General features: G+C 47.6%; 3 protein-coding genes across 10 annotated transcripts; 2 read left to right on the top strand and 1 right to left on the bottom strand.

Moving 5' to 3' along the window:
- The first annotated feature begins 1,339 nt into the window (after positions 1-1,339).
- LOC136466766 (uncharacterized) lies at positions 1,340-2,567 on the top strand. The gene is given in 2 exon segments (XM_066465272.1): positions 1,340-1,693; positions 1,794-2,567. Coding segments are annotated over 2 exon segments (1,128 nt in total).
- A 12,441-nt stretch (positions 2,568-15,008) lies between these two features.
- On the top strand, positions 15,009-17,538 carry LOC136547154 (elongator complex protein 6-like). The gene is made up of 5 exons (XM_066539128.1): positions 15,009-15,577; positions 16,340-16,406; positions 16,500-16,708; positions 16,796-16,942; positions 17,127-17,538. Exons 1-5 carry the CDS (start codon positions 15,374-15,376, stop codon positions 17,247-17,249), a joined length of 750 nt encoding a protein of 249 aa, XP_066395225.1. The 5' UTR covers positions 15,009-15,373; the 3' UTR covers positions 17,250-17,538.
- Positions 17,539-17,633: 95 nt separating this feature from the next.
- LOC136547101 (two-component response regulator-like PRR73) lies at positions 17,634-25,364 on the bottom strand. 8 transcript variants are annotated; one of them, XM_066539072.1, is made up of 12 exons: positions 25,209-25,364; positions 25,030-25,101; positions 24,856-24,938; positions 24,695-24,767; positions 24,144-24,587; positions 21,270-21,431; positions 21,034-21,167; positions 20,473-20,658; positions 19,887-20,067; positions 19,355-19,787; positions 18,498-19,272; positions 17,634-18,020 (listed from the first exon to the last, which is right to left on the bottom strand). In XM_066539072.1, the coding sequence occupies exons 5-12, from the start codon at positions 24,460-24,462 to the stop codon at positions 17,910-17,912; spliced, it is 2,301 nt and encodes a 766-aa protein (XP_066395169.1). In that variant the 5' UTR covers positions 24,463-24,587; positions 24,695-24,767; positions 24,856-24,938; positions 25,030-25,101; positions 25,209-25,364; the 3' UTR covers positions 17,634-17,909. The 8 variants fall into 8 exon arrangements, with proteins under 8 accessions (XP_066395169.1, XP_066395176.1, XP_066395182.1 ...); XM_066539079.1 differs by having other exon boundaries at positions 24,861-24,938; XM_066539085.1 differs by having other exon boundaries at positions 24,902-24,938.
- Positions 25,365-25,667: the final 303 nt, after the last annotated feature.

Raw genomic sequence — 25,667 nt, 5'->3', positions numbered from 1 at the left:
CCTAAATGTGATCACACTCTCTAAGTGTCTTGATCACCAAAACAAAATAGCTCCTACAAATTATACCTTTGCCTTGAGCTTTTTGTTTTTCTCTTTCTTCTTTTCAAGTTTAAGCCCTTGATCATCACCATGCCATCACCATTGTCATGCTATGATCTTCATTGGCTTCTCCACTTGAAGTGTGCTACCTATCTCATGATCACTTGATAAACTAGGTTAGCACTTAGGGTTTCATCAATTCACCAAAACCAAACTAGAGCTTTCACGGGTGCGGCTAGGTGACGAGGGCACAGAAGCTGCTGGGCGGGTCATAGCGCCACGTGAGGAGGGCATGGGCGTGGCCCCGAGCATTCAGAGTAGGGCGCATCATGGGCGGCCAGGCATGCCATGCGTCATGGGATGCTGGGCGCTGTGCGTCGTGGGCGGCTGGGCAGGGCGTGTCGCTGGCGGTCGGGCGGGGCGCGTCGTGGGCGGCCAGGGGCACCGTGCCTCGTGGGTGGCTAGGCACCCCATGCAATGCAGGTGGCTAGGCAGTGCGGGAGTAGATAGGGCTCAGCGTGGTCGGGCAGCAGGTGCCCCAAGCGGGCAAGCCTCCAGGAGCTATGCCACGCGAGCACAGGAGCAGCGACCCCGGTGAGATGGATTTATGCGACATTGGTGAAGAGACTAGGTAAGATTTGGAGCTCATGTGATTTGGTCTATGGGAAAATTAGTATCAATCTATAGGAAGAATGAGTTTCTATTTGTAGAGCAATTTAGCTAACTGTGTATTCAGTGATGTGATTTGTAGGCCAAATCATATGGATATGAGCCTTGTTGTTAGAGTTCTGTCATTTTTTAGTTTGCCTGATGGGGGACCAAAATCATGGCGATAGGGTAGAACCTTGCCTACTTAAGTTGTTGACATGCATAGCTTTGACCTACTGTAGCTAGTTAATTTCATAGCTGAGCACTACATGTGGGGTTCAAAACAGTACATAAATTTGTGGCATGCATTGGATGAAATTTCTAGAGGACCTTCTATTGAGATTAAAACTAATGAGCAGTTGCTTGAGTGGTTTGAACTCAATAAAAATAAGGGAAATGCATACAATAATGCCTAAATTAATGATTTTGAGGGTCCACTGCGATATTCACCAACAAAACGTAGGTGTCACCCTTCTGTAAGGAATGGAGTGTCCACCAATGAGACAAACACTACTGAGAGAGCCACATCCACAAACAAAAAAGAGAGAGCCACCAAAAAAGAGAGAGCTACTAAATCCAAAGCAAAAGCGCACATCATGATGAGGGTGTAGGAGTTGATGAGGAGGGCATATATTCTGACACTGATTCACTTATGGTAGCAAGTGATAGCAGCTATGATAGTGACTTGGCTGCATCCTCTGATTCTTATGATGATTGCTCTGACCCTGAGTTTAATCCTGATGGTGAAGTTGTTGATGATGATGATGAATATGACCCTCCACCCTTCTCATATGATGTTGATAATCCATGTATTGATGTAAATGTGGTGTTCCTAGACATGGATCAGTGTAAGTCTGGAGTTACACATCATGCCATCTTGAATGATCATGCTTTTGAGATTGTGAAAAAGGACAAGAGCAGATTTAGAGCCATATGCAAGAGAGCAAATTAGGGTTGCAAGTAGAAGTTTTTTGCATCTACAAGTAAAAAGTACATTGGCTGCAAGGTCATTTCAAATTTTTTATAACATTCAGCATCAAGTAAGAAGTATTAGTGTGCAGTAATTTACTAATAAAATAGTTCTTTTCTTGTTGTTTTTTTTGCAGGTTAAGACTAGTGGTCCAAAGCATACTTGTGGTTCATTCAACAATTGTGGTGAAACAATGGCCTCCAATAAATGGGTAGCTGAAAGAGTTGTTGATTTTCTATGGGAAGACCCTAAAATGAGACCAAAGAAGTTGCAAGATAGGCTCAAGAAGAAGTACTCGATAGAAGTTCCATACGATAGAGTTTTCAGAGGCAAGCTAAGGGCAATGGACATCATATATGGGAAGTGGAATGATAGTTATAACTTGCTACCAACTTATCAAACTGAGCTTCTAAAAGTAGTACCTGGCAGCATCATTGCCATAGACACTGAAGAAGATGATAATAGTGATTTGTGTTTCAGTAGGTTCTTTGTTGCTCTTAAACCATGCATTGATGGGTTCTTGCAAGGATGTAGGCCTTACATTGCCATGGATGCCACACACTTGACTAGAAGGGGAAGGGGTCAGTTAGCAGCAATTGTTGCAGTGGATGGTCAAAACTGCTTATTTCCAGTGGCTTATGGTGTGATTGAGACCGAGTCTAAGGAAAGTTGGACTTGGTTTGTGACAAACTTAAAGAAGGCTATTGGTACTCCTATAGGCTTGGTCATTAGTACAGATGTGAGCAAAGGACTTGAGGTGGCTGTACATGATGTGTACCCAAGAGTGGAACATAGAGAATGCATGAGGCACTTGTGGAAGAACATGAAGAAGAATGGGTACAGTGGTGAGCTTTATGGTAAGAATATGTGGGCAGTTGCCAAGAGCTTCACAAATGACAAGTTCAAGTAATTCATGTGAAACATAGAGGAGAAGGATCCTAGTGCACTATCCTAGTTACATGACAACCATCCATTTGTGTGGAGTAGAAGCAAATTTGGGGAAGAATGCAAGGTAGATGATATCAACAACAACCTCTCTAAAAGCTTTAATAGTTGGATGTCCAAAACCAAGAATTTTCAAATTGTGGATATGCATGACAAGATAAGACAAATGATCATTTAGAAATTTGTTTTGAGAGCCAAGATTGCTAGTAAAATGTCAGGCACAATCATTCTAGTTGTGACCAATGCTCTAAATGCTAAAGCCAAGAGTATCAAGGGCCATGAGGTATTGATATGTGGGGCTATAACAGCTGAAGTAACTATGAATAGATTTAGGTACGCAATCAACTTAGGACAAAAAACATGTACTTGTAGGTCTTGGCAAGTAACTAGACAGTCCTACACCCATGCTTTAGCTTTCATTTCTAAGATTAGTAGAGAGGTACGAATGGATGACTTTGTGCATGAATACTTCTCTGTTGATCGGTTAAAAAAGGCATATGCATGTTCTTCCAATCCAATGACATCCAAGGATAATTAGCCACATGTTGATTTGGGCTATAAAATCAAGAAGCCTAAACTGAGAAGGAAACCAGGAAGACCAAGAAATTCTAGGATCAAGTCCTATGATGAGGCCACCACCGATAAGAAAAGGAGACCATGTTCTGAATGTAATGAACTAGGCCATATAGTGAAGCATTGCCAAGGAGGTTCAACTGCTAGTCAAAAGAGGAATCACCCATCTTCTCAAAATGAATCATCTTCACAAGAAATGTGAGTCATGTTCATTTGTATTTTTGCTTCTTTACTCATGCTTATTCAGTCAACTTGTTTACTAAACCATTTTTCTCCATTCATGTGAAGTGCAAGTGCAACTACAAGTGCAAGGGGAAGGGGAAGGGGAAGAGGAAGAGGAAGTGCAAGTGTAGGACCTAGAACAGAAGGAGCAAAAGGGGCTAGAATAGAAGGAAGAGGAAGAGGAAGAGGAAGAGGAAGAGGAGGGAGGTTGGGTGCATTGTTAGGAATAGATGCATGAATGTGATGTATGACACTGAACATGTAATATCTCACTATTAGCTACCGCTTTTGTTGGACTTGTATGTTGGATGAGGCTTGGTAATGTATGGGTACTTTTGCTACACTTTCATTTGATGTGATATTATCTATCTATATTTGCATGCTGTGTGGAATCATATGTAACAAGTTGTGCAATGATGTTGCCATTTTAAAAAAAAATAGGGGTAAAATTATAATGTATTCAGATAAGTAGGGGCAATTTCGCATGGGCAAACTTATCCTTACTAAGCCCATTTGATACCGTTACCTGTTGTTCCCAGAGTAGGGGTAAACTTAATCTTTGTTTTTTTTAAAACAGGGGTAAAATCACAATGATGACAGAAGCAGAAATAAAATCACAATTGGACGTCAAAATAGGGACAAAACACAATAGCCCCAAATTCTTTCGATTTGAGGGTTTTGTCGATGCAGAAAGTGACCAACAAGTAAATATTTATAGTTTTGTCGTACGTTGTGATCGGAGGTGGCCTAGCACTCAATGATATAGGGTTTTATACTAGTTCAGACAACATGCCCTATGTCTAGTTTGAGTCGGTCGGTGACTTTATTCCTGAGCCTAGGTGCTTGAAGTTATAGTGGAGTTACAAATGGAAAGGAGAAAGATGGGGGGCACAAGAGGTCTGGCTAGGCTCCGACCGAAAGGGCCGAGAGTGGCAGGAGCTCCGCTATGAGCTAAGTGTTCAAGCGCATGCTTGAGGATCGAACCTGGTGGTTCTGTGGTTGTGTACTAGGGAACTTGATCGATCTAGTGAAAATGGAATGACTTGAATGTTGAGAGAGAGCACGTCCCCTTTTATAGATGAAGGGGATGGCCTTACAAGTGAGAGGGAGAGAGTATGTATGCTTCTAAGTCTTGTTGCCCACGCCGACGGGTACATGATGATGGTAGGCGCCCACAACACTGTTGGATGTTGGTTGCATGTGGGAGGTTCTGTCATTTTGTTTAGGTATGGCAGATGTCGATACCTGCTATACTGTTGATGCCTAAAGGCGTGTGAGGAGTTTCACCATGTTCACTCGGTATGGTAAATGCCGATGCCCACAACGTTGTTGATGCCCAGAGGCATGTGGGGAGCCTTACCATATGGGAGTTTAATGGCGCCCACAATACTGTAGGAGAAATGTCGACGCCTACAACACTATGTGTCAAAGAGGTTGTAGAGTACTATTTCTATAGGCGTATAGGGTACGGCCCCTGGTACCATGGTTTGACTTGTGCGCCCTGCCTTACTTTCTCCGTTCGTTTCCTGGTCCATTCCGAGCGATCGTCCCCGGTCGGTTGGTCCTAGTTGGCTCTGCTTGCGCCAGTCGAAGAAGAACAGCAAGCGAGGTTTTTGCATACCCCGGTCAAAGTTGGAAGTGGTGCTTTGCCTAGGCGTTCCGGTCAGAGAGGCCATCCAGAGGCGGCTAGAGACCGAAGTGAGTGCTCCGGTCAAAGAGGTGGACCGGAGTTAGAAAATAGGCACTGCTCTTCCTCGGCCAGACCTTTCGATGGGTGATTGGATTGCCTTTCTGGCCTACTATTTTCATACTTGGGCCAGCCCATGAGTTGCACACTGTTTGCTTGGGCCGAGCCTTGGTGAGGAAACTGGTCCATGAGGGACCCCAGGTTTATGAACCCGACAGGAGCTCCCGAGCCCCCGGGCGATTCGAGCAGAATCATCTAGGGGATTTTTGTCTCGATGGTGGGTGCGCGCGAGTGCACCCATGGGTGTAGCCCCCAGGCGATTCGGGTAGAACTGTCTAGGGGGTTTTCGCATTGCCAGTGGGGGAGGTTTTTGTTTTGTCAGCGGGTGCGCGCGAGCACACCCACGGGTATAGCCCCCGAGCTCCTGGGTGATTCAGGCAGAATCATCTGGTGGGGTGTTTGCCAGCAGGCGTGCGTGCATGTTTTTTTAGTCAAGATGAAGTCATTAACCAAGGCGTCGTTGCGCAGCCGAGGCGATTAGTTTTTAGGGATCGTGTGAGACAGAGCTCATGGATCCTAGCGTCGATGCACATCGTGGGATCGAGCGATGCAGTTAGTCTTTTGAGATTAGATAAGACAGAACTCGTGGGTCCTGGCGTCAGTGCATGCCGTGGGATCGGACGAGTTAGAGTCATAGATCCTAGCCTTGGTGCAGCCCACGCAGCCAAGGCAGTTAGTTCAGTTAGTTTAGGGATTGGGTGAGCCAGAGCTTGTGGATCCTGATAGGGTGAGTTCAGGGTCATAGACCTAGGTGTTTGGTGTGTAGTCAAAGCATAGCTAGATGGGGCAAGTTTGAGGTCGTAGACCTAGGTGTTTGGTGTGCAGTTGGAGCGTAGCCGGATGGGGTAAATTCGAGGTCGCGGACCTAGGCGTTTGGTGTCTTAAGCCCCTAAGCCCCATTGGGCTTTAGTAGGGGTCGGTTTGAGTTGTGTGTGTTACCTCATCCTTGGTTCCTCACAACTGGAGGGGCTGAGTTTTGTCGCTTGTCCTGATCGCTCGGGCTTGAGTGACGCGCTCGATGAGTTCGCTAATGGGTATGATCGAGTGGAATCTGGGTCCATCATTCATGGCAAGGTCGGCATAGTCCTCTTGTGACATTCCACTGCTCCTTTACATACAACCCGACAGATGCCTGGGTCATTCCGGAGACCAACCCGGGTGGCCTAATGGCCTCCCCTCGATAGAGATTCTATGGGCTTGGCAGAGGCTTAGGATCGAACAAGAAGGTTGAGATGACCCTGTCTGCTAGACTAGGTGAGGGCCGCATAGGGCTCATCTACGTTTCTCCCCTAACTCTATTGTTGCTCATGTCGAATGAGGCAACTACCGCTTCATGACGCAACACAGAGCTTTGTGATGCATTTCGCTGCATGTGCGATGCTTAGTTCCTAAGCCCCCGGGCGGTTTAGGGACCGAATCATCCGGGGGGCAAGGGCGTATGAAATGAATACGCGTATGGATGTATGAAATGATTATAAAGAAAATAGCGGGGGTCGGTAGTGTTATCTTGATGACTCGAGTGATGGGGTTTGAAGAGCTTTAGTCGGAAATGTCCGACCAGGACCCGTGCTCGTCGTTCGTGATGGAGTCAGCATGGCCTACATGGGGCGTCCCTTCACTCCCTACCTATCTCTCAGTGTGTTTCCTGAGCTGTTCGATCGACTTAGAAAGCCCAATGGTCTCTCCCGGTAGAGATCCCATTTTGGTTTTTTTTCTAAGTCCCGCCTAGGGATGCAGAGAGCCGCCTGTGTGCGATGGCGCTTTGGTCCTTGTGCCTAGCATGTGGTAGTGGCTAGTGTGCGATAGTGGTGGGCCATACCCAGGCCACGTCCCATCTAATCAGGAGTCGTTCCATCGGGCAGGGCATGTCTCATCGGGTAGGGTGCGTCTCATCTGCATTAAATGGGAAAGAGAGAGGGTTTTTTGCTCCGTCGTTTCGTCTTTCCCGATCGGTGTGCCCTCCCCTAACTGTTGTACCCTTTTCCTTAAGTAGGAGAAGGGAGAAGGCTTTCGCCCTGTTCTTTCTCCCATTCCTCATCTACCGCCTTCTTTCCTTTTCCTTTTTGCCGAGAGCGTTCTTGAGAGCCACTGTAGTTTCTAGGAAGAAAAGGGAGAGAGCGAGGAAGAGAAAAACTCACCAATCCTCTTGTGATCCTAGAGCAAAATGTCAGACTGGAGGTCGTCCACTATGAGGGAGTCAGTGTTGAAGGCCTTTGTCGTGAAGGGGTTTCTGCCACCGAAGGAGGTGGCACACTAGAGGGCTCCCGGGAGGGAGGAGTTCCCGCAACCTCGGCACAACAAGGTGGTTTCCTTCCTCACCTTCCATAAGCATGGGTAAGGATACCCCACGCACTGGTTCCTACGTGGGCTCCTCAATGAGTGAGGTCTGGAGCCGCAACACCTTAATCCGACGGGGGTGCTGCACATCGCCGGCTTCGTCATCATCTGCGAGGCTGTCCTCGGGATGGAGCCACAGGTGGACTTCTTTCGGTGGCTGTTCTCTGGGAGAGCTTTGATGATGGGGAATCCACCTGAGGTTGCGCCGATGAGGGGTTTTGCCCTGCAGAGGAAACCGAGCGTGGGAGGCTCGTATCCCACATACATCCCCTATGACTCCAATCGGGGGTGACACGGGGAGTGGTTTATATCAGGAATCTGACAGAGGCGCCATTCCCAGCGTTCACTGATAGGAGGCTGGAGAAGCAGGATAGTTGGTCGTGGGGTTGTGCTCATAAGGAGAAGCATAAGGTCGAGGTCATCGAGGAGGAGCTCCAGAAGCTCATATGACGCGGCCTTGACGGGGTGTGAGTGTTCCACACCCTCTACCACCATCGGGTTGTGCCGTTGGAGGAGAGGTCCTAGCCGATGTGGAAGTATAGTGGCTCAATGGACCTGGACTATGCGTCATCGGAGGAGCTGTCGGACGATGAGGTCTGGAGTCGCCTTGGCCGGGTGCCGCAGCTAAAGCCCAAAGAGAAGGTTGATGGGAAGCCCGTACCTTTCAACTCTACGATCGTGTCCAAACTGGTATGCTCCCTTCTATTTAGCCCGTGCTTCTTCCTCTGCTTTCCTTTTTTTTTATTTTGAGCCACCTATTCTATAGGGGCTTGGAGTTTACAAGTCCTGGCCGCACCTTCCCAAGGGACCAGAGGGCGTGGCCTGATAGGCCGCCTAGAAGGAGGTGGCGGATGCCAGGAAGAAGAGAACCAAGGAGGTTCGGCGGAAGCAGGAGAAGGAGCAGGAGATCGCCCAATGCATGATGGCCAGGGAACGTAGGAGCAACATCGAGTCAGAGCTTGCATCAGAGGATCCCACGGATGTGGATGACATAGTTTTCTCCAAGGAGGAGGAAAGTCGGGAGGTCATTGTGACCTCGGCGGAGCGTCGCGACCCTACGATGATGTTCGCTAGTGATGAGCAGGATGCGAAGAGGCATGCAATGGTTCCCATGCCGAGGAAGCACGCGGCGAGCGCAGATGCCATCGGCGAATGGGAGGCAAAGCAGACGCGGTCACCGTGCCCCTTGGTGGCGTTGCTGGTCTTGTCCCTGCCTGCCACGGACGTGGCCAAGCAAGTCGGGTGGTCCGAGGAGCGGACTAGCACCCATGCATCGCTAGGACCAGCGCCAATGCGTGACTCACAGCTGAAGGATGCCCCATCAGCTGCTCTAGTCGGGGAGTCCCGAGCCGAGGGTCACGACGACACATAGGTCGGGCAGGAGCTTGTGGGAGTGACTCTACTCCTGGCCGAAGTGAGGGGGCACGAGTCACAGCCTAGGAGCGATCCTCACCCTGCAGGCTTGTCGACATCGGGTCTTGCCTTGAGGGTCATGCCGCTTACCTCCCAGTATGTTTTTCTCTGTCTCTTTTCAATCTTTTGCTGTTGAGCTTTTTTGGAGTGTGACTTACCTGCACTTTTTGTTAGTGGCCGAGTGATGACGGGGTTGAGCATCACCCCAAGTCCCATGTAGGAGACTTGGCAGCCCACCCTGCAGCGTGTCGTGGTGAGCGGCGGGGGAACAGGGTGGTGGCGGTGAAGTCTTCTCTATCGAGGGTGGTGAACCCTTCCCTTCTGGGGGTGGTGCCCCCTAGGTTAGTAGCTGGTACGGTGGTAGTGGTGATGATCCTGGTGCTGACAGCAGAGGTCGCATCAGAGGTAACTCTTGCGGCCCCTCCTCCACCAGCTACGGTGGAAGAAGAGAGGGAGACCGAGCTCCCTGCCTCACCGGGTGGAGGGCTGCATGGCTCTCCCTCATGGTCGGAGCCAAAGGCACCGAGGGGAGACATGGTCGGGATGGATTCAGAAAGCCTGGCGGCGGCCCGCGCAACTGAGGTGGTGGATATCCTATCTGACGATGAGGCTGATGACATGGTGGAGCTACTGGTGTTGTCGCGGGAGCTGGTGGTGGTTCAGTCGAAGGCTGGGCCCTCCGGCGGGCTACCAAAGGGTGACCTAGAGTGTCCCTGCCTAGAAAACCAGCAAAGGTGTGGTTCATCCTTTGGGATTCCTAGGAGTGTCAGCTCTAGGATACCCTTGGGGGGAAAGGACTCGCCATAGTGTCCGAACTCGCCAACCTATCCATGAAGCTTGGGGATGCCCCGGAGTAAGTTAGGTCCGCCTAGCAGTTAGTCGAGGTTGACCTAGAGCTCGCCATGGAGGTGAGTTTCTCATATTTGTCCTTGGCCTCTAAATCTCTTGTTGGTTGCCTTAGCATGCCTATTTTTCATAGGGTCTAAAGGAGATGTCATCCCGCAAGTCCCGCTTCCTCTGAATGGAGCATGCTTAGGTGGCTAAGCTTGAGCGTTAGCTTGAGTCCGCCCGCTGTGAGTCCTAGGATTGGGCGGCTGAGGCAACCATGGCGTGGGCGGAGGGGCAGCGTGCAGCAGAGCGGGTGACCGCCGTTGAGCGGGGCTTGAGGCGGCGAAGGCCCGCTAGGCAGAGACCGAGGTGGGGTTATGGACATCCTTGGTGGACACCAAGGCGGCGCTCCAAGAATCCTTGGTGGCCCTTGAGTCAGAGTGGAGCATCTTGGTGTCAGAGCAGAGCGCCCTAGAGTTGGCACAAAAGGCCCTGGAGTCAGAGCGAAAGGCCCTAGAGTCCAAGCAAAAGGCCCGGTCGAAGGCACACTAGGTAGTGCTCATGCTTTAGGGCTAGGTGATGGGGACGGAGGAGGCAAGTGCCCGGCTATGTGAGTAGGTGGCTCGATAGGCAGAGGAATTCTCCACCCTTGAGAACTTCCACGTCGGTACGTACCTTTTCTATTTTTCGTTGTGGCAGTTTCTTCATTGAGCTTGTTTCTGAGCTTGTCGCCCTTCTTTCAGAGCTAGGTGGAAAGGTGAAGTCACTGGAGCAGAACCTGGAGACGGTTAAGGTGACTTTTAGCCAGAATGCAGAGGAGCTGGCCAAGTCTCGTGAAGAGCAAAGTGCTCTCAAGGGGGAACTTGACCAGATCTGCAACATTGCCTAGCTTGTCATCTCGGAGGTCTTTGGGTCGGTGCCAAGCACTAGCGCGCCCGCCGTCCAGCTGGCGGAGATCTCGGATATAGTCTGGGATCTTATCACAAGTGGGTTGTTCTATGGAGTGGCGGGGGTGTTGACCTTGGTGGCAACGTACCACCCGAACCTAGACTTTGCCACTATCTATAGCGGGTACGCTAACGGCTTGAGCATGGAGGAAATCCAAACTCTCGGGGAGAGCTTGCTGCCGCACGCAAGGTTGGTGGCAGAGCAAGTATCTGCGCAATGGGTGATAGACGTCCACCATGAAGACATGGCTAGAAGCGTGTGTCGGGAGGACATCACCCAGCCTACGGATGGCACAGAGCCTGGGTCGGAGGTGGACATGGCCCTAGTTTCGACTGAGCCAAATGTCGTCCCACCGGGGAGTGAGCAGCCCTCGCCTTCACCGGTCGCACCGACAGCAGATGCCGCCAAGCTGCCCCAATAGTTTGTAAAGCATAAGGCCCTGTTTGGTTGGGCTTTTGGCTTTGGCTTTTGGCCCCAAAAGCCAAAAGCCCAACCAAAGGGGCTGCTTTTGGAGGGTGCTTTTTCAGAAGCAGCTGCTTTTCCGTAGTTCATTTTTGAAAGCTAGTTTGACCCTGCTTTTGGCTTTTAGCTTTCTGCTTTTCGAAATTGGTGGAATAAAAAGCTCTTCCATAGTTGTTTCAAGAGAGATAAAGATAAAAGATATATTTTATACTTGTTTAACCAAACAGCTTTCAGCTTTTCTATAGCTCATAGCCCACAGCAGCTTTTCCACAGCTCACAGCCCACAGCAGCTTTTTCCCACAGCCACAGCTCAACCAAACAGGGCCTAAGAAGTTTAGTAGATGTAAAAAGATTAAGTTCGTGTGGGAGCCCCCGTGTAAATGTTCTTGTGTACTTAATGACTACAATCGGTTTTGTTTTTTGTGATGGAGTCACTCCGTTCGGGGAATCTTGTCCCTTTCGCTCCTTAGTTTTTCCCTTAGCATAATTTTGTTTTTTATTTTTTCTTTCTTGTACTTGCCCGTTCTTCCTATAGGCTGCAACCTTGGGAGCCCGGGGCATGGCCTGCGAGGCTCAGCTACTCATAACCGTGGGAAAGGCGGGGTACGATCGGTCGGAATGTTTTAAAGCAAAGCTACGTAAGGCAAATTAAGGGAATGAACTACCCTTTTGTTTGGGTAAGAAGGAGTTTCACCATATGATAGTAAATGAAAAAGGGAGGTAGTAGTGTTCGTTCATGGAGCCCCGCGAGCGACCCGGGCTGAAAAGTGTTCAGGTTGGGGTGCTCTTATAGGAGCAAATGCTAAGTAAACAATGGTAAGACTGAACTTTAGGGGAAGAAAAAATGGCATAGTTGTTCCAAGCATTTGGTGGGAATGACATCATTGTCGTCGTTTAGTCGATAGACGCCCAGTTGGATCACTTCAACCTTCAGTCATCCGGATCCCTATCCGCTATGCCCCCTTTCTCAGCCGCTGCTTCTACGCCTTTTTCTTCCTTTGACCCATCGGCCTATCACAGAAGGCGCTTGAGGAGCTCGTAGTCCTTGTAGAGGTGTCTGATGGGGTAGGCGTGGTTGGTGCATGGGCTATCCATGAGCTTGTGGAAGTGGCCCGGTGGGTCCTGCTGGGGCTGCTTGCCCGTGTGATCAGCCATGGCGACCAACGCAGAGTTGGCTGGTCGGCGGTGATTTCTTCTGTTCTTTTTCTCCTTCTATGTGGAGGGGCCCTCGTCCTGATCCTGACGCTTGCCCTTACCTTTGCCTCGGTCTTTGTTGGAGCGCGACATGAGCGGCGCTCGCTGGAGGCGTTGGAAAAAGTTCTGTGGTCCCAGACCATTAGGGCTGATACTCCGGTCGCCGTTGCGTGCGTCTTGGTTTGGCTCGAGCCATGCGTATGTAGGCGGTCGGTGCAGAGCACTCATCAAGTCACGACGAGGTGCGGGTGTGACCTCTTATGCCGCACTCGGCAGCTGTAGCGGTGAGCGGGTGGAGCAACTTGTCTGTTGCGTCCCCATTCCCCTGATGGGGAGAGAGGCCGTGAGTTGGTGTCGTGACATGGAGCTCTCCATCTGTTGAACAGCGGCAGTCTCCACTAGTGCCTGAAGGTTTTGGTGGATCGCTTGTCCCTGAGGGTTGTTCGGCTCGGGGAGGCCATGCAGAAGCATTGCCGCGGCGGCGATGTTCTGATTGGCCCGAGCGAACTGTGGGGGATCATTCCCCCTGTCCATGGTGTTACGCTAGGCCCGATGGGTGTGACCCCAAGTGCCGCTCGCCGGTCTATGCGCACAGGGTGCAGTGTGGTGCGCCGAGCGCGCTGGCGCAGTCGGTGGCTGGTGCGGCCACTGTTGTCATAGTTCCTCGCCGTGCTCCCGTGCGAGCTCGGGGGTCTCCACATGAGGATCTAGAGAGGCATGAGTTTGTAAGGACTGCATTACCGCCGGTGGCTGTCCCGGAGCGTCCGCCATAGCACACTCCCGGAACAGACGGTGGCTAGGCGCCACGTCGCCGATGCTGGAGCCGTCACTCTCAACATCGTCATCCATGAGGTTGAGGAAATAGGTGGGAGCATAGCTCGCCATCCCCACAAATTTGGACGTGAGAGGAGATGACGTCGGCATCCTTCGGAGCCCCCAGGCGTACGCGTCCGCGGGAGACGCGAGGCCGTAGGGGAACCGGTCGTATGACGGTCATGTCGGGGACAACGGGGTCCCTTCGGGTAATCGGTGGAAGATAGAGAATAGTAAGTAAATAACAGCATGTATATTACTCATAGCGGGGTTTGAGTAGAGAGTTTGCTCGGAATGAAGCGCGGATGCCGTGCCATCAAAGTCGTGCATTCTAGAGTCGATGGAGGGCACCCCTCCGACGGGTGCCGGAATGAGTGCCTCCTCGCGAAGGTGTAGTACATTGAGCCGGTCAGCGACGAAGTCCAGGCTTCCGAGGAGAAAGGCATAGGATGGCTCGAAGACGGGTGGAACCCACATCCCAACTGGTGGGGGTGCGGAAAACTCCAGTGAGCCGAAGCGAATCGATTCGCCAGAGCCCGCCATGGCGAGGGTGATGGAAAAGTGGGCCATCCGATGAATAAAAAGTGTTGAACGTACAACGTCTTCCCCACGGACGGTGCCAACTGTCGGTGTAGAAAGTGACCAACAAGTAAATATTTGTAGTTTTATCGTACGTTGTGATCGGAGGTGGCCTAGCACTCAATGACACATAGTTTATACTGGTTCAGGCAACGTGCCCTATGTCCAGTTTGAGTCAGTCAGTGACTTTATTCCTGAGCCTATGTGCTCGAAGTTTGTAGTGGGATTATAAACAGGAAGGAGAAAGATGGGGGCACAAGAGGTCCGGCCAGGCTCCGGTCGAAAGGGCCGAGAGCGGTAGGAGCTCCGCTATGAGCTAAGTGTTCAAGCGTATGCTTGAGGATGGAATCTGACGGTTCTGTGGTTGTGTACTATGGAACTTGATCGATCTAATGAAAATAGAATGACTGAATGTTGGGAGAGAGCACATCCCCTTTATAAATGAAGGGGGTAGCCTTACAAGTGAGAGGGAGAGAGTACGTATGCTTCTAAGTCTTGTTGCCCACGCCAGCGGGTACAAGATGATGGTAGGCGCCCACAACATTGTTAGATGTCGGTTGCATGTGGGAGGTTCAATCGTTTTGTTCGGGTATGGCATATGTCGGTACCTGCTGTACTGTTGATGTCCAGAGGCATGTGAGGAGTTTCACCATGTTCACTTGGTACGGTAAATACCGGCGCCCACAACGCTGTTGATGCTCAGAGGCATGTGGGGGGAGCCTTACCGTATGAGAGTTTAATGGCGCCCATAATACTGTAGGAAAAATGTCGGCGCCTACAATACTGTGTGTCAGGGAGGTTGCAGAGTACTGTTTCTGCAAGCGTATAGGGTACGGTCCCTGGTATCGTGGTTTGACTTGTGCGCCATGTCTTGCTTTCTCTATTTGTTCCCCGGTCCTTTTCGAGCGGACGTCCCCGGTCGGTCGGTCCCGGTCGGCTCTGATTGCGCTAGTCGGAGAAGAACAGCGAGCGGGGTTTTTGCGTACCCCGGTCGGAGACGTGGGGTCGGAGTCGAAAGTGGTGCTTTGGCCAGGCCTTCCGGTCGGAGAGACCGTCCGGAGGCGGCTGGAGACCGAAGTGAGCGCTCCGGTCGGAGAGGTGGGCCAGAATCGAAAAACGAGCGCTGCTCCTCCTCGGCCAGACCTTCCGGTGGGTGATTGGATAGTCTTTCTGGCCTGCTATTTTGATACTTGGGCTAACCCATGAGTTACGTGCTATTTGCTTGGGCCATGCCTTTACAAGAAAATCGGTCCGTAAGGGATCCGGGTTTATCAACCCGACAGGTTTTCTCTTCTTTTTCTATTTTCAATATTATCATCTCACTGATCAGGCCACGGAAAAGTCTGAAACTGCCGTGTCCAAGATTCCATCCAAGGACGTGTCGCCCGCTCGGTTCTGCGCTCGTTTTTCTCGCGACTGCGAGTCGCGACCGTGACAGACTCTCCGCCGCCGCCGGTGGCCGCCTCCGCCCGTCCAACCCTCTCCCTCTACTCCGCGTCGGCTGCCCCACACAAGGCTGGGCCCGACGCCTAGGATTTGGGCGCCGGGCCTTGGTCGCCTCCTCCGGGCGCCGCGGCGCCGGCCCCTGGTCGCGTCCACAGCGGGTGCCACAACAGTCTTTGCTTTTCCAGTGAGAGGCTTTTGCTTAGGGGACCATGGAGGAGTACGGAGGGGGAGACCTCCTGAGCGAGGCCATGGGATCTGCGGCGCGGGTGGTGGTGGTAGAGGATTGCGTGGAGGCACCCGGGGCCTTCGTCCTCCACCTCCTCCTCAAGCGCGCGCTCGCCAGCTGCGGCGCGGCTGCCTTCCTCGCCCTTGCGCAGCCCTTCTCCCATTACGATCGCGTCCTGCGCAAGATGGTTCGGCTCGCCCCCTCTTCACCTCACTGGCATTTCGTCGAACATGTTTTGTGCTTACCGGCTTCATGCCTGACTGCCTATGTTAGTCTCACTGTTACAATAGCGTGCATAAACTGCTTAATGCATCTTTGTCCGTGCCATAATGAGTAGGATCAACTAGGGATTAGAGTAGACCCAAATTGGTAGGATCATATTTGATCTGGCTTTAAAAGATTGGGATTTTTAGGCACTTGTTGGTATGCTATCGTCCACATGTGTAGTCAGGCATCTCACACCAACATTTTAAAATGTTAGATTCTTGGTGTGTGATGCGATATTATTAGATTAGATGTATAAATGATCCTTATTCTTCCTATGGCTTTTGGAATTGTTATAAAGTTGCCTCTTGATATTAGCAGCGCATGCTAATACCTAAATTTCTGCCACCTTCTACCGTGCACGGTGGTGTTCAAAACCAGTGCGGGGTGGTATAATTTTCAATTGCTAGTTCTGTTCATTTGCTAGCGGTAATAGCTCATGTGCTGGCTGAGTCACACAATATAAACTACAGTGAGCTGAGGTGCATGCTGATCTTTTGTAAAACTCTGATAAAATGCACAAGGTCTAGATTTGTGTCGGCAGTTCGGCACAATGGGGTTTGGGACTGCTTCCAAGAGATTATTCTAATTTGTTCACTCTATCGGAAACTGCATGCTGGATTTCTCTAGTTAAAATCTACACAGTTGCATTACATATCTCTTTTGGTCTTTGGAAATTTGCCAGGGTTGTAACCTTTCCCTGCATAGGAGGAACGAGAGGCTTCATTTCTTTGAATTGCTAGGATTCCGAGGCAAGCCATCATTTTATTACCGTGTGTATTTCCATATAATGTTGGATGATTCCTAAATAGGGAGGTGCCATTCATTATGTTTCTTTACTGCAGGTGGAGCAAGGGAAGGCACCATTGCTGATAGCTTTGTTCGATTGTACAATGAAATTCAAAGACTGGTGGAGGCAAACAGGGCTGGAGAAAATGCAGGCCAGTTCACCGTCGTTATAGATGACGCTTCCCTATTGGAAGTTGTGGCCCTTGGTTCTGTAAACGATGTGCTGAATTTCTTGCACTATTGTTTCGCGCTCACGTCTGAGATGGTAAAATATTGATCAATCAAACACTACAGCACTGCTACTGATGTTAAGTCATGGTCATGTCTTTTACGCTTTATCATGTCCTGACAGAATTGCACGCTAGTGGTCCTCATCCACGAGGGTATATATGCAGACGAGGAGAACATGGGCCTCCTTTTACATCTGCGCTACATTGCTGATCTTGTGATTAAAGCAGCACCTTTGAGCACTGGTTTGGCTGCTGATGTTCATGGACAGGTTAGGCTCCTGATCCTGCATACTTGTTTAAGTTTGAGCTGTACCATGATGGCTTAGTTGGATTCGTTGACCTGGTAGTTCGATGAACTCACATTATTTGATGTTATTTTGATGTTTCGCAACTTTCATTTTACCCTTTGATAAATCTTTTCTGAAGTGGTTGAAATGTTTGATGTTTCTGCAGCTGTCGGTGGTGAACAAGGGTACATTCCGCGAGCAAAAGGCAAAAGCACAGAAAGTTTGGAACTTCCATTTCAAAGTGAAGGAAAACGGTGCTGACTTCTTCTATCCAGGGACTAGACATTAGGGAGTACTTGTATTACAGTAGAAACGACTTTGGTTGTGATAACGGGTGCTGCTATGCCTCGTGTACCGTCAGCTAAACACAGCATTTCAGGGAAGTCTTGCGTTCAAGCCATCATAGCTTGCAAAGCGTTCGTCACAGCCAAGTTCATTGAGCTTGATCTAGCATAAGAGACCTATTTTGCATCTCACGCTACAGTCACTTCTCGTTTTCAAGGAAACAGGAGAGGCAAACCCCTACTTGTGTTGATTTGGAACACGGTCTTTGAATGAATGGATGAACTACTCCAGAATTCCAGCTCAATCCTGATATTAGCATGTATAGTAATATAATAGCAATGACGCTGCTGGTTTGCTCCACCATAAGACACTTGGCCAAGAATACCTCTGCAAGGAAAATGAAGATTGCAAACCGCCAAGGCTCGAACATATATAAATACTACATGTTTGACTCCATAGCACTAGGGTGATCATCTGGAGTCGACAACAGAAATTGACATCTAGAGTTTTATTTAATGAGTAACGTTGGGAATCAATGGGTTACTATCAGCAATGGGAAGAACCACTTAATTCTCAGATCTGTCGATGAAGATGCGCGATGGGAAGAACCGCCTAATTCTCAGATCTGTCGATGAAGATGCCATGTTGTATTAGAAGGTCCGTGTCATCTTTCTGAACCTTGCGCTGCTTGATCTTCTTGCCCAGATTGTCGCACAAACTGTCCACGGACCCGTGGCCGCTGCTCAGCAAGCCTCTTCCTGCTTTGGTAGCGAACCTGAAAATAGGCAGACAAGGCCATCAGAAGATATCGGTATTCAGGCCAGCAGTCAGAAAAATGAAGCAGCATCACCATAAAATCTTGTAAAAACTGAGGTCAGAAAAACAAAATTTTGAAAAGAAAAATAGTTTGAAACCATACCAGATCTTGAAAAATTTAGCGCAACTAATGTCTTACTTTCAAAGACTTATTTCAGTATTCCTATGCTGGTACTGTCAGTATTACGGCATAACTGGGAGTTTTTCTAAAAAATACAAAAGGCATAGCTGGAAGTAGCATAAGCATTTTTATATCCTCCAAAGGTAGATATTATTATTAATAATCACTTCTGTCTTTTCTGATAATAATTGTGCAAACCATTTGGATCCCTACTCTTTCTTGACATACTCAGTGGAAGGCCCTTCAACACTCAAATACCTATACTGATTTCAAGTCATAGCTATTACAACAGGCATGTAACTGAAAACAGGCTACCTTTTTACCGAAGTTCCGATCTTTCCGCTTCAGTCTGAATTTGCTCAATGCAGCTTCTTGTTGGGGGAACCGATTCTGATACACATCATTGCCACTCCCACTCCCACTTACAATGCCACCTCCAGCGATATTTTGGCTCATGGTACCATTAACACTCTCTATGTTTGGTCTTGCAATATTGGGGACAGCGCTCGTTCCATTCTGCCCATTGCACCCATTATGACCAACTGAGACACCCCCATTCACACTGTAGTTTGCAGCATGTCCTTCAACAGGAGGATCAAACACATTTGACGAACCACACTGAACATCTGATGATCCACGGTCGATGGATAGCTGTTTCTGTGTCATAACATGGAGGTAATAATGCACGTGATGATGATGCTGGACGCAGCTTTGTGGAACCTCTGTTGGGTGGCTCATTTTCGCTGCATTGGAAATTCCTTCATCAGCTTTGTCTTTCCCAACCAGATTAGATGGTGATGTTTGATTCTGTATAGTATGAAATGCTGAGGTATGCTGGGTAGATTTGATGGCTGATGGTGACGTTACTCTCTCCCTGTTAGCCGAAGGCTTTGCAACAACATTCTTTGTACTGGAGCCCACATCGTTGTTGCTACTGCCATTGGAGCCCTGCTTTATTGGAGCAGCATCTGAATTTGACTTCATCTTGCATGTAGAGTCCGTTTTCACAGCCTCAGAACTGTTATCTTGTGGTGAAGAGCTTTCCCCGCATCTTGCTCCACCTTGATTGGAAGCCACAGATGTATGGTACCTTGCAAAAATCATAACGAGTTAGCATGCAACTTACTGTTATGTTAATAACCTAGTAATGACACTGATATTATGTTTTGCACCTGGTGAAGGCTGACTGATCTGATCTTTTCAGAATATTTCGCTCATCATGGATTTCGGCTGTAGCTCCATCTGTTCTCAATCTCTTCAAACCCAACTCATGGGGTGTCACCTCGATATGAGAATCATGATTCTTATCATTTCCATCGGGCATCTTGGAAGGGCCATCAGGTGCATCAACGGCTCGTACTGCTTGTTGGCCTTCTGTGTTTCTGGCTATTGAGCTAATCAAATCAGCAGTTTCAGTATTTGTTTCACTAGGTCTGTCTGTACAATCATCTTCTGCCATCATTTTCTTTTTGGATTTGCATTGGGGCATGTGAGTCTCATGTCGTTTTTCTGTTGGATTAACAGATACGTCATTGAGAGATGATTGATATTCTGCACTTGAGTTCCTAGGAGCACCTATTTCTAAGTATCTTCCCATAGATTCATCTGTAAAAACATGGAATTTGGTTGAATGAGACAATACTGGAAGTATGAACTGTGAAATGCTTCACTTCTATACAATGAATGCTGTGGAGCATATGATACCTTTATTCTCCTTATGTTTCTTGCCATTCCTTTTGTTTGCTGTCGGTAGCCACTTGTTACTGCATATCTCTGATTTGGGGTGAATTACTTGTGCACATGTACTATCAGGTGGTTCTGCTAGTTGATCAGGAGACATAGGTTGTGGACTGTCAATCTCCACAGCACGCTTTGTCCATGAGCTCTGCATTTTAAAAGAGATTGTGCACTCGATAATACATTTTTTTTACGGCACACTCGATAATACATTGACATAAAAACACTACACAGAGAGAGTTATCAGACAATATATTACTTTTCTGAGAAAGAAAGATTGCCACCAAGTGAATCGTTTTGAATGAAAGCAATAAATAACTTTATTTTCCTACATCAACCGTGGTATCACTATATGTAAATTGGCTATTTAATATCTTATATCCAGATATATCACAGAATAACTAACCTTTATGACCTAAATTGTGGTGATATGAATTTTGTTCCAAGTAGTATTCTACCACTTATATATATGGTTACCTATACATTCAAATTCAACTACATAATTATGTTAGATTAAGAAATTAACTATTAGGAACAATGAATGAATACATACTTGAGTACCACTGCCATTATCACTTCCATCCCTAGCATTGAGTCCGACGCTGAAGTCGTCATCGTCGTCGTCATCATTTTCTTCATCATCATGATTGCTGTCACTGTCGTTCTCATACTCGTCACCAGTATTTGGTTTGGCACACTTCTGTGTCTGGATGCCACTTTCACTTCCACTGCCACTGGACTGAGTACCAAAGAGGATAATCGCAAAGGAAACACAGAGTGAGGAGTCAAAGAAATCATGCCTCATGTTTACAACAACAACAACAACAACAACAAAGCCTTTAAGTCCCAAACAAGTTGGGGTAGGCTAGAGTTGAAACCCAGCAGAAGCAATCAAGGTTCAGGCACGTGAATAACTGTTTTCCAAGCACTCCTATCTAAGGCTAAGTCTTTGGGTATATTCCATCCTTTCAAGTCTCATTTTATTGCCTCTACCCAAGTCAACTTCGGTCTTCCTCTGCCTCTCTTCACGTTACTATCCTGGCTTAGGATAAATCATGCCTCATGTTTCGTGGAATAAAATATCCAGAAAAAGCTAGACCAAAAAACAGCTTACACTGTGGCATCGCCTCCAAACGTGCTGCCAAAGGTTCTTAAGCTCATTCTTACGTAGTGGCTTTACCAAGAAGTCAACTGCTCCCTTCGACAAACACTTAAACACCATACTCATAGAGTCATTTGAAGACATCACTGCATGCAAAACACATCAGTGTAGCGGCTAAAAGTATTTAAACCCACAATTAACGGGATAACATTTCATGTGCATTAGGGGAGTTGAGGAAAACTACTTACTAATCACAGGAATGTCCTTGCAAATTTTGTGACTTGTGATTTTGCTAAGCAGACCGATGCCAGATAGACAAGGCATGAAAACCTCAGTCAATACAAGGTCAATGTTGTTCTGCAGATTTTCAAGATATCGCCATGCATGTGAACCATTTTCAGCAGGGATAACTAAAATGGAAGGAGATAAAATTGCTGTCAAAACACTGAAACAATTAAAATTACCCTTTTTAAAATGTTGATGATAGATAAAATTTCCACTGCTAATAATTAACAATCAAACATAATTCAAAAAGGGACATAACATAAAAAAAGCATTGGCCATATTACCAAATACATCAAGGATAAAGTCTACATTTTAAATATCCATGAAATTTCATGAAAAAAGTATGCAATGTTCATCCAAAATCTGAAGTACCACAGGGACTGGTGGTTACCAGTGTAACAAACTAGGTGTATTTCTAACTTGGTGACAGTGGGAAGGTACATAGTTCAAGTTCAATCTAAGTCAAATCTCTTTAGATGCATTGCTTTCAATCATGATCAAGAAAAAAACAAAGTTCTATAAGCAACTTAAAACATTAAAGTCTTAATGCAACCTAGCAGAAAGCAGCTGCATGGATGCTATTAATTTAATAGTTGATTACATGCATGTCACTTGTCTTATATGTATCACACAAAGTCATGCTTTGATATATCAAAGTTTTCATGCTTTGCTTTTCCAGTCAAGGGCGAAATGATTTCAATAGAGGCAGTTCTAGTTGTGGACCTTACTACCTATTTGTCCAAGAATAAATAAACTAACAAAATGATCCGCAAGAAAGAGTACCATTTTCTGTTGTCAAATAGAAAAATAGCTTGCATATACATTGTCAAATAGAATATGTTCTTCTGATGCTCATACGATAGAAAAGGGAAATGTACAAGCTTAAATTCACAATTCTTGTATGCTAGAATTTTCTAAGAAGCAAAATGCAGCGCAAGTAGAAATAATTGTTACTTATTGCTTATGCAAAGTGGATTATACAGTAACATGATGCCAGTACAATTAGTAAACAATAATTAATATGTTCACTAGGAATATGTTAAGCTACAGTTTATAATTAATAATGATCCAACATATTTGATAGGTAAGAGCTTAGTTGTCAGTACTTATACCACCAATAAATTAACTTAAGTTATTGAAGAAGGGGGTATTGTTGGCTGAAACCAGTATATAACACCTAAGAGATACTATTCCGCCTGTTCGTTTGGCTGTGGCTTGTCGTAAACGATCGTAAATTTCCAGCCGGAACAGTATTTTTCTCACACAAACCAGCCAGCAGTACTTCACGAACTAGCAACGATACGAACCAGCCAACCGAACAGGCTGATTTTTCTTTGGTACATGCTCACTAGTACAAAAATACAATAAGGCATTAAGTAATTTATCCAGCAACTAATCATAGGACATATAAAAGAGTCAAATTGATCTAGACCCTCAATTGACTACTACCGCCTTCCAGCTTCCATACGTTGCAAGAGCATTCACTGTTTGCTCATGATGTGACATTCTTGATCCCTAGACCCTGGTTATTTGTTAAAATGAAAATAGCCAGCCCTTGCTATGCAAAAGAAATTCCATTGGCCCACCACAATAGGCCCAGGAGATGACGTGTCAATCCTATAGTGCAGTACTCCTGGCCACATTATGTGTGTGGCACAGGGTAGCAGTGCTCAGACTACCTGCAGTGCAAACATACTGCAACACCCCACCCACCAAGCTCCCAATTCACTGCAGCTGAGACAGGTGGTCTGCCGTAATATGGGATCAGTGTATATCTAAGATGCTATGGAGCTGTATTAGGTGAGACATGACCTCTCTCAGGCCTGCCACAGTGGGAGAGGGGACTATTTTGAAAATTCTAGCAGGGGGGAACCATTTTCACCCGAATATGTGATGAGACAGTCAGATGAATCAAATTAGTCCCTGTTGAACCTATAAAGCATTCTCATGCATGCAAAACCGTATAATCAAGATTAACCATGTCTACCGCACCAATCGATCGATGCACCAAAACAGTTACATTCACCATTGAGAACCTTCTTTCACTAAAGGAACACTGATATTCCACATAATTGTTTGCTATAGAAATTACATCAGATCAACATCATTCTATATATAGCTTGGTGTCAAGTTGATGTTTGAGCTGTGGTTGATTTTAAAAGTGCCCTACAAAATCATAATTCTTTTTTGCAGCAGCAATTGCAATATACACAAGTTAACAATCCATGTGATTACAGACAGCCTCTTCACTGCAATGGTTAAGAGAAGTCTCGTATTAGTCCCTAAAAAAAGGGACAACCAAAACAAAGTCTCTCATTAGTTGAGGGGAAAATTTCTTGCTTGTCTACTTGGCTAGATTAGATGTATACATACACTACAACCAGCAATTGCATAAGAAAAGATGGTTTCAATAACAAGCAATTGAAATCTACATCCTATGCATTTTGTGAGGACAGATTGCGACACAGCAAGTTCGAGTGCAACATAAATCCAGGCTGGAAATAAATATGAACTTATTTGTTATCTTTTATGACCTGAACTTATTTACTATCGAGTAGAAGTTATGGAACCAGGTATATGCCCCATTTAATCAAATCAAAATGAAAAATTTGCAAAAATGACACTCGAAAGATTGACTCCTTGATTATGATGACACTCAGGTGGATGACAAGTGGATCCATCTGTGTCTATGAATGTGGGTCCAGTGTCAAATCTGCAAACGACTGATGTTTCGAGTCCCATGTTTGCAAATCGTAATATATAATGATAGCAGCTCTCCTGCGTGTTGCGAGAAAAAAAAAATCAAATCAAATTAGTTTACCATTTGCAGCTCATACCTTCATAGCAGCACTTGCGGAGCAGGGCACTGACCACCTGACGAGTAGAGTCATCATTCTCCACCAGCAAGACTCTCAGTGTCTTCACAGGTAGGAACCTCTCCCAGTGAATGCTTTGTCCTTGTTGCTCCTTCTGCTCATCCACCTGCTGCATGCCCAGTGGCGCACTGTGCCCATTGGCCAAGTCATCTTCCTTTTCCCTCCATTCATCTGCATCAGCTTCAGCCTCATGGTGGCCATTCTCTAAGGCGACATTCCCTATCCCCAACACATCCTTGCGGGAAGGCCCGTCCGTGCCAGCTTGGCAAGCGCTACCCATTAGACTGATTCGAAGAGAGAGAGAGCACCGCAGTGGTTGGTTTGTGCAACTAGAGGGAGTTCACAGATGGTGGAGCACATCCTATGTCAGCATAAAAAATGCATATGCTGAATCCAACTACGAATCTGTAGGGAAAACACACGGGAATCAAACACCAATCTGTCATGAGCATAACAGATGCTCAGAATAAGCACTCCATTCTGCAGTATTGGTCAGAGCCAGAGAGGGTTACATGTAGCCGGGCTGGAAGAAATTATTCTTAAGCCATGTGCTCTGCGACGCCCAAAATCAGTTGCTTCCGACTCCTGTGAAACATTAAACAGCTCATATAATAAGGATTTATATACGAAATTCCCCGTACACAAAACCGACAATAGAGATTTGAGGCAGTACGAAACGAAGAATTTGGTATGAGTAGAGAAAGGAAGTCAGAAACCACCGTCTCCCTTCAAAATCCCACTAATCCGCGGTCCGAGCTAAATATAGAACGAAAAGATAAACCTCATCAGAGGCTGCAAAACTTCAGAAGGAAAAGTCTGTGAAGCAAACAGCGCAGTTCCAACTTGCCTCCACCCAAGGTAACAGCAGCGCCTGGGGAATCGGACTCTCGAGATCCACTGGAGGCGACCCTGACGAACTCTGCCGCAAAAACAACAAAAAAAACCAGCTAAATTAATTTTAAAAATGAGAAGAGTTGAATATACGAGCTAGCTCCCGGTAGCCGCAGCAGAGGGCGCGGTGCGCACCTACGCGTGGGGTGTTTACGATGACGAGGAGGAGATGAGGCCGCGAGGGGTTCCGGGCCAAATGGCGGGGAGAGGCGATGCGCTGTTGACTGGTGTGATGGCGAGGAGGCCGCGGAGGAGGCGATAGATAACGGGGAGAGGGGGAAGGGGAGGCGCTCGCCGTGACGTGGAGCAAGTGGAGGTAGGCAGGGAGTGGGGGCGGGGCCCGCGCCCCAGCCGAGATCCGACGAGATCTAAAGCCGCGCGCTCCCTGCGCTCCGCCGAATACGCAGATCGCCCGGGGCCACTTCGAGCGGCACGCGCGGGTCCGTCGTGGCTGCGTCACTGGCTGGTGGGATTCGGGAAGTCGAAGGGGCCCGCACGTCGGTGGGTTGGGTGAGCTTGTGGAGGTGATGTGGGGCCGGGGAGTGCTGGGGCCCGCTGCTCGGATGGAAAGATCATCACGGCGGAGCATTAACG

This window comes from Miscanthus floridulus, chromosome 1 (assembly GCF_019320115.1).
Source record: "Miscanthus floridulus cultivar M001 chromosome 1, ASM1932011v1, whole genome shotgun sequence".
Taxonomy (NCBI): Eukaryota; Viridiplantae; Streptophyta; class Magnoliopsida; order Poales; family Poaceae; genus Miscanthus; species Miscanthus floridulus.
This window is presented reverse-complemented; position numbering and strand designations above follow the sequence as displayed.

Bases quoted from the DNA above. Each gene is read 5' to 3' on its own strand.
- LOC136547101 (XM_066539105.1), bottom strand. From the start codon at position 24,462: ATGGGTAGCGCTTGCCAAGCTGGCACGGACGGGCCTTCCCGCAAGGAT. The intron at 21,432-24,143 runs GTATGAGCTGCA...CTTCCATTTTAG, and splicing joins CCGCAAGTGCTGCTATGAAG to TTATCCCTGCTGAAAATGGT. The intron at 20,068-20,472 runs GTATGTATTCAT...TTTAAAATGCAG, and splicing joins ATAATGGCAGTGGTACTCAA to AGCTCATGGACAAAGCGTGC.
- LOC136547154 (XM_066539128.1), top strand. From the start codon at position 15,374: ATGGAGGAGTACGGAGGGGGAGACCTCCTGAGCGAGGCCATGGGATCT. The intron at 16,709-16,795 runs GTAAAATATTGA...ATGTCCTGACAG, and splicing joins TCGCGCTCACGTCTGAGATG to AATTGCACGCTAGTGGTCCT. The intron at 16,943-17,126 runs GTTAGGCTCCTG...ATGTTTCTGCAG, and splicing joins CTGCTGATGTTCATGGACAG to CTGTCGGTGGTGAACAAGGG.